Source organism: Dasypus novemcinctus, chromosome 5 (genome assembly GCF_030445035.2).
Source record: "Dasypus novemcinctus isolate mDasNov1 chromosome 5, mDasNov1.1.hap2, whole genome shotgun sequence".
Lineage (NCBI taxonomy): Eukaryota > Metazoa > Chordata > Mammalia > Cingulata > Dasypodidae > Dasypus > Dasypus novemcinctus.
This window is the reverse complement of record NC_080677.1, coordinates 107246931-107266597: the sequence shown is the minus strand read 5'-3', so window position 1 is coordinate 107266597 and position 19667 is coordinate 107246931. Positions and strand designations below refer to the sequence as shown.

Sequence of the window (19667 nt, the reverse complement as noted above, 5' to 3'; positions counted from 1 at the left end):
TTTCTCAATGGGTCCAAGTTCCTATGGCTTTGTTCACTTTTCTTTGTTCTTTTCTCTTTCTGCTTCTCAGACTGGATGATTTCAATTGTCTTATCTTCAACTTCACTGATTGTTTCTTCTGTCAATTCCAATCTGCTTCTGAATCCTTCTAGGGAATTTTAATTCCTGTTATTGTGGTCTTTAGCTTGGCTTGATTCCCTTCCATCATTTCCATCTTTCTACTGTTATTCTCTTTACGTGTATCATTTTCCTGATTTTCTTTCCTTTAGCTCTTTGAGCATATTTAGGACTACTTTTTAAATTTCTCTGGACTGTCCCAGATCTAATCCTCCTCACTGATGGTTTATAATTCTTTAATCTTCTCCTTTGCCTGGGCCATGGCTTCCTGTTTCTTTGTATGTTTTGTTGAAACCTGGACCTTTTCGATGTTTTAAAGTGTCACTGCTAGAATTACAGCCTGAGGTATCTCTGTTCCTTAAGCATATACCCAGCTATGACAGAGCTTTCCTCAAATGCCATGAGCTAATAACAGCATTAAGGAAAAAAAAAAAAAAAAAAAAAAGGGGAAAAAAGGAAACACCTTTCCCAGCCACTGCTGATTGACCTGAGTGCTCTCCTTCAGAGCTTATTCATAAAATGAGTTCAGAGAAGAGCTCCAAGTCAAAACTTAGGGGTCTCCTTAATCCTTCCTGTACATGCATCTTGTTTTGGGCATACACCTGTGGCCCTAGGAATTCCCCGTTACAGGGATATGAATGTACCCCTTTCCCTAGGAAACAGTATCCACATGGCCCCTGCCACTGCACTATATGTAGTACAGCCAGCAATCCTGTGCCTCAGGCAGCCACTTGACTGCTCTCTCACAGGATTTGTAGGTGAGCCTGGTGAGCCACCTTCTATATGCAGGGCAAGGTCTGAGACAGAGAGTCCCTTGGGCAGTTACCAGAAGATGGCATCAGGCATACATGCTCTAGTATATGTATGAGGGATTACTCTGCTCCCTCTGGAACCAGGACCAGGGAACCACACTGGGAGCATAGACCAGTTCAGCAACAAACCAGTGAGGGGGAGGGGTGGGGAGTGGTTAGCCATCCAGGGCACCACAAGTTTCTACTGCTTTTAGGTGACTTTTTTTTCCCTTTGATTCAGCACTCACCTTGTTACGGCAGTCCAACTATTTTCCAGAGCTTTGAGGAAAGATGATTCTGCCAGTTATTGCTGGTTGTTCAAACCTTCTGTGGGGATCAGAGCCCTGAAGCTTCTCACTCTGCCATCTGGCTGGGTCCAGGCCTCAATTTTTTATATTTATTACATATTAAAACCATATTTTGGAATATTAAGCTAAATAAACACATTATTGAAATTAATTTTATCTGTTTCTTTTTACTTGTTTAAATGTGGCTACTGGAACATTTAAAATTACTTAACACAGCTCACATTTATAGGATTGGACAGTGCTTTTAGGGATACTTTATCACTAGTTTTCCCTTGGTCTGGCTTAATAATCTGCTGAGAGTTGACCCATGGGGAAAATTGTTTCTGTGGGTGATCACATCCTCCAAAGGTTCTCAGCTTCTTTTAAGGAAAGCACCAGAAACAGAGACTCACCAATGTACTCTTCTAGATCAATGAAACCATCAGCATTCTTATCTATATCCTCCATTGTTTCCTAGACAGGAGAAAACAAAGAGAGACTATTAAAGTTAGTCCCTGGCGAATTTGCAAGGACAGGATGGTACCTAGTTTAAGAAACTATCACTCATTAAAAATAATTAGGTAAATATTTATCATTCATAAAAAATACATACATACACACACACATATACGCATATGTGTGCATGTTTGTATGCCTGTATGGTTAGAACTACAGGGAACTGCTATTTTTCTAGTCATTTCTATGTGTCAACCTAAAACTAACACTGCTTAATAATGAACTATCCCACTAAGCCCATCATTTGGTAGCCCAATCATGCTGGTCATACTAATAAGAAATGTAACCACTGAGTATATGTAGAGCTATAGATAGGCTATGTTAACAGTAACTGCCTTTCCTGAGAATTCTTCAGTCAACGTCTAACCACTATTCATGGGACATTAAAAAAAAATTAGATTTGCCCATATAAAGCTCCCAGTGAAATTACAAAATATATTATCTGATGGAAAACATTATCATGCTAAAGAGAAAGCCTAAGGCTCCTAAGAGAAATGACTTGTTCAAGCTCAAAGAAAAACAGAGTTTTGATTCTGAATCTGGCCAGGGCTTTGCACAGCAATTCATTCTTCCAAATATGCAGGAAAGACGGCATAAGCAACAAAAAGAAAAAAATTAGCTCCTGTTCAGAATCCTTGATCTCACCCACCTGTACTACTATATCTTTCATGTAGTCATACTCCTCAGGATGCAGGAAAGCTGTGAACTCCTCCTTTGTGGCAATGAGGTCTCCGTCCTTGTCTGCCATTTTAAACCTCCGCTCATCTCTAACCATCATTTGTTTATAGTTAAATCCATCATCAGGGTCTGGATCATCTAGATAACAAAAATATAGATCAACTCTTAGAGACTTCCAGAAAACACTGAAACCTGTTGGGTGAGGAATCAATTTCCAAAAAAGAAACCAATCAATGAAGAAGTAACTTGTACAAGTAAAACTGCAGCAGTACAGACATTCAATTTAGGTGAAAGCTCCAGTAATCAAAGACCTCAGAGTTGAGCCCAAGTTAAAAGTAAATGTTTGCCATTGGCTCCTGGATTATGTAACCCAACATGAAGTGCTTCACTCTGTTACTGATGTGCAGACTACTACAGGGCTTATGTTTTCTAGTTTACATCTGGGAGGCAGTGGTGGGTCTAAAGTAACACTGACTGGGTTTGAATCCTAACTCTACCACTTCCTGGCTGTGTGACCTTGGACAAGTACCTTAACTGTTGCTCAGTTTCTTCATCTGTAAAATGGGCATAATAATGGTCCTTGCCTCATAGGATTGTTGTGAGGTTTCAGTGAGATAATACATCTGCGCTAAGTGTTTAAAACAGTGCATATAGTTGGCTTGCAGTAAATGCTAGTTATTGCTATTTTATTAAAAGTTAGGCTCCCTGTAAGAAGCTAGATACCAAAGGCCTTCTATCCCATATTAAAGCCACTTGGACTTAAGCAATAAGAGCACCATGCTTTGAAAGGTCACAGATTGGTTTTCTAAGCCAACCCAGAAAATTTATTGTGAATTACAATGGTTCTGTCCTCGCCCCACCCCCCCCATTTACAGAAAATTCCATAAAATGCAAACTAACCTAAAGTTACAGAAAATACACTAGTAATTGCCTTGGAAAAGGGTAAGAATAAAGTGAGAGGGATTACAACAGGCACGAGGAAATGAATAATTCTGATTGTAGTGATGGTTTCATGGGCCTATACACTGATCAAAACTCATGAGTTATGCACTTTAAATATGTCCAGTTTACTGAATATCAATTATACCTCAATAAAGCTGTTAAAAAATAAAAATTAGACTACAACCAAATTGAAGTTAGCCTACCCATTTGTTAAGATGTTGAACTACATAAGCAGAAGTTATCTATTCTCTATGTAAGAATCGAGAGGGATGAAAACTTAGTCTCTAAGCAGAAAATGTGAAGGGGAGTTAACCTTTTCAATTTGAGTTGCCATGTGGACTAAATAAGATAACAGAGGGAGAACTTTGGATAAGTAAAAGGTACCACAATAAAGGTAAGAAATTTATATGGGAACCTTTTATATTTTTTAATGTAACATTTTTTGAGATATACATATCTTAAAAAAAATACAATTTACAAAAATGATGGGGGTGGAGGGTAGGGGGTGAATTATATGGGAACCTCTTATATTTTTTAATATAACGCTCTTTGTGATCTATTAACTTCAATAAAATAAAAAAAATATTTAAAAAAGAAATTATTGTTTCTGTAACATATTGATAAGTAAAAAAGATACAGCACTAGTTTTATGAAAAGAACCATGGGGGCCCTTCAATAGTAACACCCATACTGCTAACCTGTGATAGTGCAGTTCACCGTTTCCATCTCTAAGTATAGTTTTAAAAAACAAAAACTACTGCTCTATTTTGAGAGTTGAGCAGCTTGAAGCTTCATTCTTTGTTGAGTGTCAAAAAATCAGTAAGACAGCTTATTCGTCATGAGGCTTTGGGGCCTTATATATGGATACTCTAAGTCATAGTAGTTAAGGATGGAGAACTTAAGGAAAATATCACCTTGATCAGATATTTAAGTCATCTCTTCTAAACAAATATAAAGCAAAAGTACCAACTATGTAACAAATAAGATAAGAAAGGCAATTTATTCATTAAGACTTCTTACCTAAGAGTCCTCCCTCCTTGGGGTAAAAACATGGTGATTAAAATCAAATAGCCTGGTAACCATATGCACATATGTAAGGATGAAAAAACTAAGATGTAAAACTTTATTTTTACTGACTAAAGTGCTGTATCTACCCTAAACACCAGTTTACTGTCCTAGCTGGCCTGCACACAGCTTTTGGGAGGCTCTTGATCTAGGTTTGGTATAGGCAGGTTGGATCTTAGAATTTCATAGCTTACTTGTGGCAGAGACATTGTTAATGTGTCTTTTGTGGAAAGCAGATTGATTGAGACATTTTTATTAAGAGCCAAGATGGTTTATACCTAAACTCAAAATTGAATCAAGAATACATACTCTCAAAATACTCCTCAGCACTTCTCTAAGCCAACTCATTACACCCTCAGAGCTGTCCACCCACTTGCCTCACAGAGATGCCTTATAAAGCCATTGCTTTTCCAGCCAGTACTTCAGCTTATGCATAGTCTCAGTCAGTAGAAATACCCATTATGTTGAATCATCTGCCTGTGAGGCAATCAAGCTCTCAACGGATTTATATGCACATAATCATACAAAGATTTTAAGATTCATTCTGGGGAGGAGCAAGTGAGTTCCTAGGCCTGAGCTGAAATTTATTAGCACACTATTTTGTTTAGATCACTAATAGCCTACCTACCCTTTGCTTTAAATTTATCCTTAATTCCAAGCAAATCAGGAGGGTGTTGTTGTCTTGGCCTGAGAACAAGAACACTGATGCCTCTCCATCTGCAATGACTTTTAAATACACATGTTCTTAATTGGGTGAAGGATAGTATGTTTGGTTCTTGGCTAAGAATCAAGTATTGAGAGATTTCTACTCTTAATCTTAGAAATGAGAACAAGCCCCACACAGAAATACAAGTCTCTTCACCAGAAATGCATGCAGACCTATAATTAATAAGAACAGCTGGCTATCCAGTGGGAAAAAAAAGACTTTTATACATTCGCTGTCTATTAGTCAGTGGCGGAGAATGTCTGCTCTAATCCAGAAAAATATGTCTCATTTCCAGAATAAAAATGCAGAAAAGTAGTACTCATTCTCATCCCAAATTGTAACCAAGGAGTGTCACTAACCAAAGCACCCTGGGTCATCAATTCAGTAAGATCACCACCTAATTTTCAGCAGCAGGCAAGTGTAATAAGTGAAAGAAAATTACAAACAGGTGGCCCAAGCATACAAGCTACCAAACCAACAGAAAGCAATCAAAGTAACATTCATTTGCCCTGAAGCATGTGCAAAGCAGGTTGGTAAACTTATGTGCCAGAGAAAACAAATGGGAAATTTTCATTTCCAAACTTCAGTAAGAAGACATGCTGAAATAGTTAAATTTTATCAAGGAAAGCTATTTTATTTGATCTTTATTTTATTAAGACAGTAATTTTCCTCTTATTCTCACCAGTTATAAAGGATTCTAATTTGGTTTGAATTTCAGGTCCCACACTTTAATGTGACCATGTCAAGAGACATCTGAAAGTCTCCTGGAACAACGCAGCCTTTACTCCAAAAATAAGTTTCCATGAAGGATGACAGAAAAAAGCAGCAGGTGTAGCTCAGTTGTTGAGCGACTGCTTTGCATGTATGAGGTCCTGGGTTCAATCTCCAGTGCCTCCTAAAAACAAAAAACAAAACAAAACAAAAAAATGTTGGGGAGTGAATGTAGCTCTTGTGGTTGAGCACCTGCTTCCCAAGCATGAGGTCCTGGGTTTGATCCCTGGTACCTTCTGAAAACAAAACAAACAAAAAACCAACTCTCACTGGGGAGAGGATGTAGCTCAGTGGCTGAGCATCTGCTTCCTATGTAGGAGTCCTGGGTTCAATGCCTGACATCTTTAAAAAAAAAAAAAGTAAATATAGTTGAAATGCTAAAGATGTAGAAGAAAACCAAAATTAAATTTAAAAAATATACAATATACAAATTTAAAATTAGTGAAATAGAGGGATGTCAGTTTATCATCAAACTACTTCAGATAAGCACAATTTCTTCCTTTATCATGTGACCCATTTGTTTCTTTGACCCAAGGCCATGGTCTCTGTCAGGCTGACATCTTGCCCCTTACCCAGGTAAGTGCCATAAGTCACGTTTCTGTACTCATCCCAGGAGATTAAGCCGTCTTGATTCATATCAAACTCCTGCCATTGGTTTTCAACATTGTCATATATGTATTTCTTCTGGGCGTGCTTAATCCAGGATTTCAGCTCCCCCTCCGTCACAAACCCATCTTTATCCGTGTCTATTTTATCTACAATCATTCTACAAGACAAAACAATTACGTTTCAAGGTGCCGGCTCTACAAGGCTTTTTCCCCCAGACAGTAGGGACCTACCTAAAACGTAGCCGTAGGTGGCATTTTTATACTCCTCCCAGGAAACGAGGCCGTCCTCATTGAGGTCATGCCCCTTCCACTGCCGCTCTACATCCTCGTAAATCCAGCGCTTTTGTGCAAATTTAATCCAGTCTTTGAGTTCATCCACAGTGACAAACCCGTCCTTGTCGCCATCTATTTTACTTACAATCTTTCTGTAGAAAATGCAGAGAAATCCAGCAAGAGGTTAAAAGGACACAAGGCTCTGGACTTAGCCAGGTGTGTTCTGTGACCACAGATGTCGCTCAGGGCTAAAGCAATGGAAATTTAAAAAATGTTTCTAGAAGAAAATGCCAGAGAAAGCAACTGAGTATTTTTTTGAGTGGCCTAATACCAGTCTGTTACGAGCCATTTAAAGATGGAAAGCACAGTCTATGACCGGTGCACCTGGATCTAAAAGCGAACTCAGATATCCCTTTAGAGCAGGGGTTCTTAATAAGGGGTCTGTCAGCTTGAACTGAAATTAAAATCAACATTTTCCTGGGGACATGTTGGTGCAGGTGTGATAAATTTATTAAATAATACACAGTGTAGTGTGGACTTAGTAAGGGGTCCGTGGTTTTCACCTGACTGGTAACGGGATCCCTGGAACAAAAAAGGTTAAGAACCTCTGCTTGAGAGGTAGGTTTCAGCCTGTAGCCAGAGTTGAGGAGTGAATATTCATTCCTATTTGGATCTTCCACTCTGTGTAAAAGATCATGTAAATCTTTATGTCTTCACTGGTTTTAGAAGAGAATTCCAGTTTCTCAGTAAAATCACAACCACTAACATGGTTTTTAAAAAATTCAAAATATTATAATAAAACTTAAAAAAACACTCAGTTGCTTTAAAAATGAAGTAACTTAAAATTATAAGGACATAAAAACAGTTCTGAGATCACATACAGCTCAAAACAAGATCATTTAAAAAAAACAGGTACACAAAGACAGAAAGATGTTTATTCTAAAAAAATGGCTAGAAACTTATACAATGAAATGCTGAATTGGATTTTTACAAAGAACCAAAAAAAGAGAATTCTGAGGAAAGGGAAGAATGTATATTTCTGATTATGAGAATGTTAATAAGCTGAGAGGGTTAGAGTGCAGATAAAGCAAAAGAATCAACTTTTTCCTTTTTGAGCTTCTTCCAAATTTGTCATTTTAATTCAAAATATGCACATGATACAAATACTCCTGTTTAAAGATGCAATAATCTACTTAGAGAAGCTAAAACAACCTATGTACAGCCATACAAACAAGCTGCCTAGTTTGGAATTAGGAACTTTAAACCAAAACTTCCAACAGGAGTAAAATTTTGGTATACTCCTATGTTCTCTTATTTGCAGGACTGAAAAAGACTGTCACTTGGTAGCAAACAATGTCTTTTCCTAGTTTGTGTCCATTTCATGAATACAACATGAGAAAACAATTAGAATCACAGAGTACAAGCAACACTATGAAGAGAGAATAATTTTATATTGATGTGGTATTAGCCATAACTATTACTTCAATCCTATCATTAACATAAATCTTCCTTCAGAAAATGTGTCAATTAGTTTTTACTCTAAAATTCTAATAGAAAAGGTAAACAGTAAGAAGTCATTTCTTCCTCTACACACATGGACATAAGGACAAAACTTTGTTTGCAACTTTAACCCTGGAGATTTTAAACAATATAAACAAATTAAGTTATACTAGTATTGAAAAATTCTGCATTATGTATAACGGAATCCAAATGGTACTGGCTACCACCAGTGCCACTGGGCAAGTTATCAGAATCCCTTCTATCTGCAAAAAATTTTCTGAACTATTATAACCTAAAGAGAAGGATGGTCCAGATTAGAAAATGTTCAAAATGGGGTTTTCTTAATAAAACTGACTGAATGCTCTTGTATTTATTCCAACAGAAATATTCCAAACAGGTGGCATATTTTTCCTATGTAGGGACAAATAATAACATATTTCGGGCTTTGCAGAGTCACATAGGGTCTTTTGCATGGTCTACTTCTCTTTTTATTTATTTATTTTTTAAAGATTTATTTTTCATTTATTTCTCCCCGCCCCGCCCCAGTTGTCTGCTCTCTGTGTCCATTTGCTGCGTGTTCTTTTTGTCCGCTTCTGTTTTGTCAGCTGCACAGGAATCTGCGTTTCTTTTTGTTGCATCATCTCGTTGTGTCAGCTCTCCGTGTGTGCGGCACCATTCCTGGGCAGGCTGCACTTTCTTTCGCGCTGGGCGGCTCTCTCCCTACAGGGCGCACTCCTTGCGTGGGGGACAACCCTGCGTGGCGGACACCCCTGCGTGGTACAGCACTCCTTGCGCGCATAAGCACTGCGCATGGGCCAGCTCCACACGGGTCAAGGAGGCCCAAGGTTTGAACCGCGGACCTCGCATGTGGTAGACGGACACCCTATCCACTGGGCCAAGTCCGTTTCCCAACTTCTCTCTTTAAGAGCAACTCTTTAAAACTGTTGAAGTCATTCTAATCAGGCTGGCCACCCAGTCTGTTGGTAGTTGTAAAAGTACACTGGATGTGGGCAAGTCCTTTTTTAGGTGAGGAACACTAAACTCTGATCTTTAAAAATTAGTGTAAATTTTATATTGGTTTTATATTCTTATGTCACCAGAAAACACTACGGATATAGTTATAATGCCACTAAATAAACATTTACTCTGGTGTACAATCACCTACCAAAACAATGTTTAGAACTGTCACAGTAAATAAGTTATTAAAGAAAAAAAAAGTTCACCTGGGATTCTTGCTTCTAACAGTATGTTGCCACATAACTAGGGCTCTTGTCATTATCTTTATAATGTAGAAGAAGCAAATAGTACTTATTTCATGGCAATATGATTTTATCATCTTATTCTAATCAAATAGAATATTCAAGTGGTTGAGTTTTCACTAATATTTAATAATGACAAAAAGGAACATTTTCTCTCCATTGAAAACTGCCAGCAGAGCTTTTTCACTACCTGCAAACAGCTAACACATACTCATTAAAGTATCATCTACCCTAAATGACATGAAGCCTAAGGGCCCTTCATCATTTTAGAGTATTCTGAGAAGAGATACATGCAGATTAAAATGTGGTTTGGTCATACACGAAATGAACAGGTGCGACATGAAGACTAACACCCTCATGCATCCCTATTTTCAGCCCAGAATGTTAGCAGAGTTATAAGATTAAAACGAGGTCTCTGAAAGTTAAAAGCAATCTAAAGACGACTGAGTCTTTAATATATATATTTTTCTACATCTGCTTTCAAATATTTTGGGGTAGTTGCTCATTCCATATAGCAAAGCCTTTTGATTATTTCTGTCAAATCAAAGAATAAAATATTATACTCTCCAGCCAGCAGATGGCCCAATGAATAAATAAATTTATTCTGAATTATCCCATAATAATGTCGTATACTTTTCACCCAAAGTAAAATAAATGAAAGAAAAAAAGATAACTGGAACCCATTAAAATTAAGAACTTGTGTGCATCAAAGGATTTTATCATGAAATAAAATGACAGCCTATACAATGGGAGAAAATATTTGGAACCACATATCCAATAAAGATTTAATGTCCAGAATATACAAAGAAATCTTTGTACTCAATAACAACAAAAAACAATTAAAAAATGGGCAAAAGACTTGAATAAACATTTCTACAATGAAAACAGACAAGTGGCCAAAAAGCACATGAAAGGATGTTCAAAATCATTAGCTATTCAGGAAATGTAAATCAAAACCACAAGAAGGGAGGCGGTACAAAGTGTAGCTCAGTGGTAGAGCACCTGCTCAATCCCTGGTACTTCCTTTAAAATAATAAAAATAATAATAATTATGTCTTATAATCACAGCATACCCAAGAGATGGTTGAATATTTTTGGAAACTGGTATGCCTGAAAGAGGATGTGGCACAATTTTCCAGACAAATTTCTTGAATATAGTTCAAAAAGTTATACCAAAGGTGCTCAGTTGAAGATAAATTTTTTATTAAATTGACTGCAAGGCTTTGGCAGTCAAGAAAGATATTCTGAGACCCCACTGAGAACAATCAACTGAAATTCTACCAAACCAACTCTTTAAAACTAATATTCTGGAAAAAAGCTGACTGCTGAAAAAGTCACAGACCTATGGCCCTGCTGTTATTGAAACAGCAACTAATACTCTGACATTAGAACTATTATTATATCTTTCTATAAGCAAAGTTTGACTGTTTTTTAAATTAGACAAAGAGGGTCAAAGACACCTGGGAAATTATAAACTTTACAGATATTAGCCCAGGAGTCCAATTTGCAGTTTATTAGTCACTCGAAAACTTGACTTGGATAACCAGGAATAGCTCACAGTCTTTAAAAATTAAAAGCAGCAGAGAAGCCTCACCACTTAATATTCTTTCAGGATCAAGATGATACAGTTCAAGCTGCCTCCAGCAGTGCTTGGTACTTTTATGCAAAAATGACTTTGCTTTGTAGAATGAGGCACAGATTGTTATTCAATGGAGAAAGGTATGAAAGCAAGCTCTTAATTTTTAGTGGTAGCAATTCTGTGGTTAGCTTTCAGAAGATGTAGTTCAAAACAACCCTTACTGGGCAACCAAGCCAGAAGAGAAAAAAAGAACTAGCAGGTTTATAAAGAATGTCATTATCCTAGCTAGGCCCCAAAAGCTGGTTCCTTACCCAAGTCTTTCCTTGCTCTCTTCTGGTGTCAGCTGATCAAAGGTCTTTGCTTCTTCAGCACCCAGGAAGGCATCATGGTCATAATCAAAACTCTGAGCATCATCGTGAACCTTGTCGCTAAGCTGAGGCTCATGGTGTACGCGGTCCTTCTTTTCTGTGGGCTTGCTCAAGGCAAACACTGTGCACAGGGACAGGCACATAAGAAATTGTCGCAGGTCCATGATAATCAGATCTTAAAGAAAACAGAGAGATAGTATGCTTACTAATTAAACAAGAAATTAAAAGTTCAAATTCCAGTTGAATTATTTTGATACCCAAATCTTTGCAAGTCATTTATATTCTCCCCCACTATTATTACTTGATCCATAAAATAAGTAGGGTAGTTATTTCTCTAGAGAAATTTTCATCAGGTTCCTTCACCTGATTATAGGCTAACAGAGAATTTATGGTCAAAATGTATACCTTCTAGGTCATTTCCCCTAAAAACATACAAAAGTAAAACTTTAATCCTTTTACCCAAGTTTGTAAGACTTAAAAGTGAAAGGGCTAATATTAACATCCAGACCTTTGACTCCAAATCCTTTACTCCTGGCACTACACATCAGCAGTCTGGTCTTCAAAACCGATTCGTTATTAGAATCACCAAGGAAGCATTAAAAAATTTTTTTTCCCTACTGAATTAGAATTGCTGTGGTTGAATCCAGGCATCTGTAGTTTTACATGCTTCTCAGATGATTCTGATGATCATCAGATTAGGGACCAATGAAATATTCAAGCAGTTTCCTTGGCCTATGGCACCAAGTTTTTACCATCCAAATACTACCCAGGCACAACCTCAAATTACCTTCAAAGAACCAACATTCAGATAGTATGGCCATAGATAACAACTGCTTTACCCTTCTTTACAGCAGTGTTTCCCAAACCTGCGCAGGCACAAGAACCACCTGGAGTACTTGTTTGAAGTACAGACCTTCAGGCCCTTACTCCATACCCTTACAGTCTCTGGAGTCTCAGGTGATTCTTATGAACAAGCACGAGGCTGGGACAGTTTATCTAAAAAATGTGACCAAAAAATTGGAGAAGCTGCAGGACTGCTATCTGTATAGAATCCTCTATAGATAACCCACAGTACTGTCCAGATAGGTTAAGGTCTTAGAGCAAAAATGAAAAATGAAAATCCAGGGGAAGGATTTTCCCAGGGTTGCATATTTTAACTAATCCTTTACCAGAAGAGCATGGATGCTGAATGCTTTACCCCCCTGTAGTGAGAATAATATTTTGCAATTTCCTATTATCCCTTACTCATCTTCCTTGTGACCAATGGCTCCCTTACTGGATTGGTAGGTGTTGGTTAGGCATGAGGCTACAGTACAGAGGGATGCTGCCTCACAAGAAAATTAAATGCATTATACCTTGTCCTAATCTGTAGATTAGAGAAAATCAGTCACAGACTTCATCTTCCCCAGGAAGTCACTAGTGGAGCTACTCTAAGGGCTCACATGTCCTATGTAAATACTTAAAAAAACAAGAAAATTCTTTCAACATAGCTTCTAACACAATAGTTCTCAACTTAGGCTTATCTAGGATTTTTTTTTTAAATGACACCTGAACTCCATTTCTGACCAATTAAATAAGAGTATCTGAGAGCACTCCCCAGGCATCAATATTTTTAAAAGACTTGCTAGGTAATTTCATGCACAGCAGTGTTGAGAACCAGTATTCTAACCAAACCCTTAAAGAGCCACAGTAATAACTTTAACAATTCTGAACTGAATCCAAAAGCAGGTACTTTAAACCAACACTTCTGCTTAAAAAGAAAAGGAAGAGGTGCTTAAAATATTTGATCCAAAAGGTTACATATGAAGGAACTGCATATAACTGATCCTGCCTCAAAGTTTTAGGAACTAGACTGGAAAGAATTGTGCCAGGGGATAAAGAAATTAAAAATGCCTATCTATAGGTTATACATATTTCCATGTATCCATATTTCTTCTAGCCACCAAAGAGTAGCTATATCAAGTTATAGTGTATTGCCCTTTGGATTCAATAAGCTAAAAACAAGCTTAGCACAGTTAATGATGACTACGTTTATGTAAAGATGTAAGGTAAGCAAATAGAGAAGTATGTTTACTCTAAGCACAGCCTAAAGAGCTGATTATACAAAGGAACATCCTGAAGCCTCCATTAACAATTTTCAGGTTAACACAAGGGCATTGTACAGAATCAAGGGGAAAGGGGGGGAGGGGGAGGATATTGAAATAGAAGAGAGTGTTCTAGAGTAAACAGAACAGTGCCAGTAAGAGGAACAGAAATGTAGCTAAGGAGATGGGGCGCACGGGAAGCAGTCACTCCCCAGGCATTTATTCTCAAAAAGGGTACTGTCACTGATGATGTGATGGACGTTAAGACTATGATGAAAATCCATGAGAGGAAGCAGTGTGAAAGCAACACCATGAGACCCATAGAGAAAGGGGTAGAAGGTGGTACTTCACTAATGTTAAAACTTAGTTACAGCTCCAAAAGTTCAACATTCTGTTTTATGCTATCCCATGGAAATACTCAAATCTGCATTTAAAGATGTTCAATGATGATAGTTAATAATGGTGAAAAACTGAAGAAAAAAAAATAAACAAGAGAACAGGCAAAATAAATTAAATCTATATCATGGAATAAATACAATATAGAGCAGGGGTTCTTAAATCTTTTTTGTTCCACGGACCCCTTTACCAGTCAGGTGAAAACCCCGGACCCCCTTACTAAGTCCACACTACACTGAGCATTATTTAATAAATGAATCACACCCACACCATTTGAATTTCAATTCAAGCTCACGGACCCCTTATTAAGAATCCCTGATATAAAGGTTAAAAAGAATGAGGTAGAACAGAGACCTCACCAAGAAATGCTAAGTGAACAAGAAGGAAAGTTGTAAAACAATATTTAAGATCTCATTTATGTAAAAAGCAAAACTAAACAACCTCCCCATGTTGTTCATAGTTGTATAGAATATAATATATGTATGAAAATGATGTGGAAGGATAAACATTCATCTGTAAATAGTGATAACCTCTAGGCTCAGAGTGGAGAGGGGGGTGGGTTGGTGATGCTGGTGTGAAGGTGATCTTTAATACTGAACTCTGCTCTGTTATCTAATTTTAAAGAATGAGCATGTTCTCACGTATATTATCTTTTTGTGCGTACTGCTTTTTAACATAAATGTTTTTATAACAACTTTTCAATATTAGGAAGCAAAGCAATAATTTTCAAGCCATTAATCGGGGCTGAAAAAAGAAATTCAAGGAAGAGTGCATTTCTATCCTGAAGACATAAAGGAAATCCTATTTTTAAAGTAATATGCTGCTCTAAGCAAATAACATTTCAGCCTACCGGATACAAATAACTAACTGATCCAAAAAATCAGTGGAAAAGAGCAAATTAAAATGCTTTTGAGTTCTTTTTTTTTTTTTTTTACTATAGCTGAGTATGCCTTTATTTAAGGGCAAAACGGAACTTCTATCTCAAACCACAAACAGTTCTTCAGATAAATATTCATTAGAGACAAGGAACAGTAGTATATCCTATTGATGTATTCTGATAAACCCGAGCAATATCTATAATGTTAGAGGCTTATAGAATGAAGTGCAATCAATAGTCACTATGAGAAAGGATTTTCTTTATGCCTACTGATGAGGAGACTTCTTATTTAGGAAAATTTCATAAATGATCACATTCCCAGAATAAAATATGGCATAATACCCTAATGACTCATAAAAATCACAAATATTAAAGATGAATAAATGTTTAAGCCCATTAACATTATCAGGGCCTGGAAAGGTAACAGACTGATTCACTTTGTGATTTTAAGGGAAAACTACAAGGATAAGAAAGTAATTCAAGAGAGAGCTAAAAGCCAGGTGAGCTATCATTTATCCAACTCTCTTTCCCTAACCCCACCTTTCCAGACCCTGCTATTCCTTCAAGCTCACTCCTCTCTTTCCTTCACCCACGCAGTTCTCTAACAGTTTTACACTGTTGCTTCTGCTTCCTCACCAACCAGTCACCCTGAAAACCAGCTTATTACCACAGATGAAACTGTTTGCCTAAAAGAACAAAGCCAATGATCCTACCCAATCCTCTTCTTGATCTCTCTCTGCAGTGGGCAATGAAAAACCAGCATTTTAAGTAACTTTAATGTATATATATCACACACACATATACACAGGCTCTTTGTGCCCTTATAAAATAAACCAACTCATGGCTACCCAGAAACTTTATCAAAAGGCTTCTTGTTTTATGACTATAAACACTAAAAGAAACTGTATTATATTTTATACTTACCTAAATCCATATACATGGATTTAGAGTTGGATAATCAGCAGAAAAGCTATTTCTCTACAAAACAGTCAAAGCAAGATCTCCCTCATAAGTCTCTACTTCAATTGGGGGAAAGGAAAGGTAATGGCAGTCTAATAGGAACAATTTAACTACACTAATTTAATGAAGTTCATTTTGAAGCATCCTACTTTTTTCAATCTAACTGAAACCAAACGATAAAAAGTTAAATAACCCTTCTCTATTTCCCTCCTTCTATCATCACAGGTATACCTCAACAGATAATAGAATTAGGGGGAAATATTACATAGTATGTATATATATGGAGGACTTAGCTGTATTAGCTTTTACTGTGTGATCTAGGAGGTAAACCAATGGCTGTGAAAAATTCATCTCCCTATTTCCCATTTCTTAAATGACATATAAGTTTATATCTCTAAAATTCTTTGCTTTTTTCCATCAAGGACAGCATCTAATATTTTTTATTAAACAACAACCAACGGTCTAGACCTGCACTGTCAAGTATGGTAGCCACTAGCCACGTGTAGCTTGCAATGTAAGATGTGGTATAAGTGCTTCATTTTAGAATTAAAGAATAATCGTTTAGATATACTATATTAATTATATTAAAATTTCTTTCACATGTTTCTTTTTACTTTTTAATGTGGCTAACATAATTTAAAATTACATACATGACTTGCACTTTATTTCTTTTGGATAGTGCCGTGTTAAAAACGCAAACTAAAGGGCTAGAATAGGAAAAATACCAAGTTGCTATCACCCTTTTGCAATATATCACTAATAGTGGGCTTCTACAAAATTTTCAAGAATTGTTCCAATAGTTTATGAAGAAGATTAATGGTGTAAGTTTTAATTTCTTTTAATAACATGTTTAAAGAATCAATTTCATCCATTCAAAAATTTCTTTGAAAGCTCTCAATTCATATCATTTTTCTCCTTTCCTTCCCAGTCATTTCTGGCAAAAATCCACTGGTCACAGAACACTTAATTCTTAGGAACATTAACATTTAGAGATCCTACAGTTATTTTGGTTGATCAAAGACTCAGCGCTCCATGTTAACAAGTGGGAGAAATGGATGTGGTGGTAAATTCCAGTTTTCTGAGTTGGATATTCAGCAGAAAAGCTATTTCTCTCTAATGCAGTAGAAGCAGGATCTCCCTCTTAAGTTTCTACTTCAACTAGGGGAGAGGTGGGTAATGGCAGCCTAATAGGAACAATTTAACTATTAAAACCCAGGATTACTGAGAGCTAGAAATTAAAAATTTTCTGGTTATCTACCCAACATTCTTCACTTACAGACCAATGAACGATCACATTAAAGTAATAATGTCATCCTTCATGATTTGATAACATTATGATACTGACAAATTATTTGTTGGACATTCTCTAGTAATGGAGCTTATGTTAGTTCAGAGAACATATATTTACAAGGCAGCCATATAAAAGAGCAAAATATTGCCATAGAAGAAAAGCTTTGAGAATGAAAGAAACCATTACTCAGGCTTCATCAGCTCTATAACTAAAACAATCCAGCACAAATTTCAATTTTTTTTGGCTACAGAGTAAAAAACTTCTTTGTAAGAAGGAAGTTCTAGAAGTTCTGTGAGGAAAAACGTTTCCTTTTGGTTGAAGAAATATAATACACAATTATCTCCACAGAAATGCTATGCAAAATGTAGGAACAAAAGTTTTGGCTGCAGTTGTATAATTTTGTAAATGTGTAACATGCATAAAGTCCTTGAGAATTTGGTAGTATATTTAGCTTAACCTCCCTTCAGTGCCAAATGACTATAAATAATTTAAAATCCTAGATGAAAAGGCCTACCTACTTCAACCACTCCAGTTGGAAGTGATCTTAACCTACTTTTCTAAACTTTCATAAAACTTGTTTGAACCACCTCATAATAACGATTATAAGCTGCTTTAAGTTGTTTTCCTTAGTTCCTATAGAGCCTACATTTTTGGAAGGCAGGGATCTCAGATAATATAAGTTAATACCTGTCTATAGTCCCTAATACAGTATCTTGCACTTTTTAGGTACAAATAAAGTAAATTTAAAAAACTGGATGCTACTCAGCAGTGGTGTGATTAGTTCCTGTCTACCCATCTTACTGTGCTTCCCCAGGCCAAATCTTCTTCCTAACTGGATCCGGCTTCCAGTCAACAACAGACAACAATGTAATATCAGATGTCTTAACACATAATACATAAATTACAGCATCAATAACATCCATATTTAAAAATTGATAGCAAAAAGATCTAGGACCTTATGGCCTAACAAGCATCTCCAATGGCTACCCTTTTCTCACTGTTCCCATCCTTCCAACATCCCTGGCACACCCATAGAAAATCTATGTTAATATCAATGCACTAATCTGCAAAAACGATTGCAAAGTATATAAAGTACCATCAATAGTTATGTCTTGACACACTACCAGGAGAATGGAGGCAAACAATAATTATCTTTAGAGTGAAGATGAGGAGTTGGGTTTCAAAGCTATCTCTGAGTACCCACCCATCAGGTGCATTCAATATATCTTTGTGAGCTCAAGGTTCTCCCTATTTAGTTGTGGTTCTCAAAAGAATCCTATTGGATACTGGTGTAAAATCTCAGATTAAGTCTAAGCAAATTCATCCTCTCTACACACAAATACAATCTAAGGGTTATCTCTGGACCTCATTTGCATTATACCACATAAATTCTTCAGTAACGGTTATTGTTCAGTACTTGGTTAACTAGAGCCATTGAATGAGGTCCAGCATGCATTTTGTCTTGTGTCAAGATTCATTTTATGGCAAAGAATAATCAGGGATTCCAAGGTTCTCTAATTCCACGAAAAAACTATTAGAACAAAAACAAATTAAGGAGCCACCTTATCCCGGATCCATTAACCTTGACTTAAGAATCCGTGCTAGCAAGTGAAGGCATTCCATTCTCAGACACTTTTCTGGGACTTTATAAATGTAAGATTCAAAGGCCCGAAAGTTTTAGCAGGAGATCCAGGGAACTTTTGCCATGATGCAATAGCAGCTCTTAACCATGGCAGCTGTAGGGAATCAAGTTTACTTCCAAACACAGCATGCTCAAAATCAGAACGAGGGCTTGGGGTTAGAAGCAACAAAAACACGGTAAAAGGTTTTATGCCTAATGAAGTTTAAACGATTTTCCATCGCTGGCATGAAGTATAACATCAAAACAAGGAAGCTCGAAACAGGCTTTTCTTTATATTTTCTTTAAAACTTAAATATCACAATGTCTTCATTTCTCTCGTTTCTACACGGTTCATGTCAGCCAACAAGGCTTTCTTGGCAGACGCATCCTACTCTCGAGATGTGGCCTTGGGGCGGGGCTGGCGGATACAAGCAGGCCCTGAACAGAAGGTGGCCGGGAACTGTGTATACTAACACCACGCAGCTGCCCTCTGACCTTCAGGAGGCAAACAAGAGTGGTGACCCTCTAGGCCAACGGACTGGGTGGGTGGCGGAGCCCGGGGAAGGACGCGGACAAGGACTCGACAAAACAGCACCCACCAGGATGCATGCCAAAAGTTCGAGTCCGACAGGACCCAGCCTCGATCCTGGCGCGAGCGGGAAAGCGAGCGGCTGCCTCCTACCCGAGTTGCGTGCCGAGGGCGCCGGGATCGCAGGCAGGCTCAGGCCTCGGGCCAGGATGCTAGGAGTAACGCCGGCCCCGGACACCGGACGTCCCTACCGCGCGGGGAGCGAGGCCCTGGGACAGAAAGAAAGAGAAAACGGACAAGGTAGCGGGAGAGTGACCGAGCGCCGCCGTACTTACCTGCCTGCCGCCGCTGCCGCCGCCCAGGTTACCGTGGCCGCTGCCCTCCGACCGGCTCAGCTCACGCGCTCGAGCACCGCCCAACCGGAAGACTATCCGCGTCCCGCCCCTTCC

General features: G+C 37.7%; 1 protein-coding gene across 4 annotated transcripts in view; it reads right to left on the bottom strand.

Moving 5' to 3' along the window:
• CALU (calumenin) overlaps positions 1–19667 on the bottom strand; it is a 30447-nt gene extending 10780 nt beyond the window's left edge. Inside the window, exons 1-6 of one of the 4 annotated variants that reach the window (XM_071215262.1) lie at positions 19554–19628; positions 12816–12875; positions 11404–11635; positions 6446–6639; positions 2361–2527; positions 1609–1669 (exon numbers count right to left, since the gene is read on the bottom strand). In XM_071215262.1, the coding sequence (XP_071071363.1) occupies positions 1609–1669; positions 2361–2527; positions 6446–6639; positions 11404–11624 (643 nt within the window). In that variant the 5' untranslated portion in view covers positions 11625–11635; positions 12816–12875; positions 19554–19628. Of the gene's footprint in view, positions 1–1608; positions 1670–2360; positions 2528–6445; positions 6640–6712; positions 6907–11403; positions 11636–12815; positions 12876–19553 lie in introns of all 4 variants that reach the window. The other 3 variants (XM_071215261.1, XM_004463202.4, XM_004463201.5) reach the window with 3 other exon arrangements.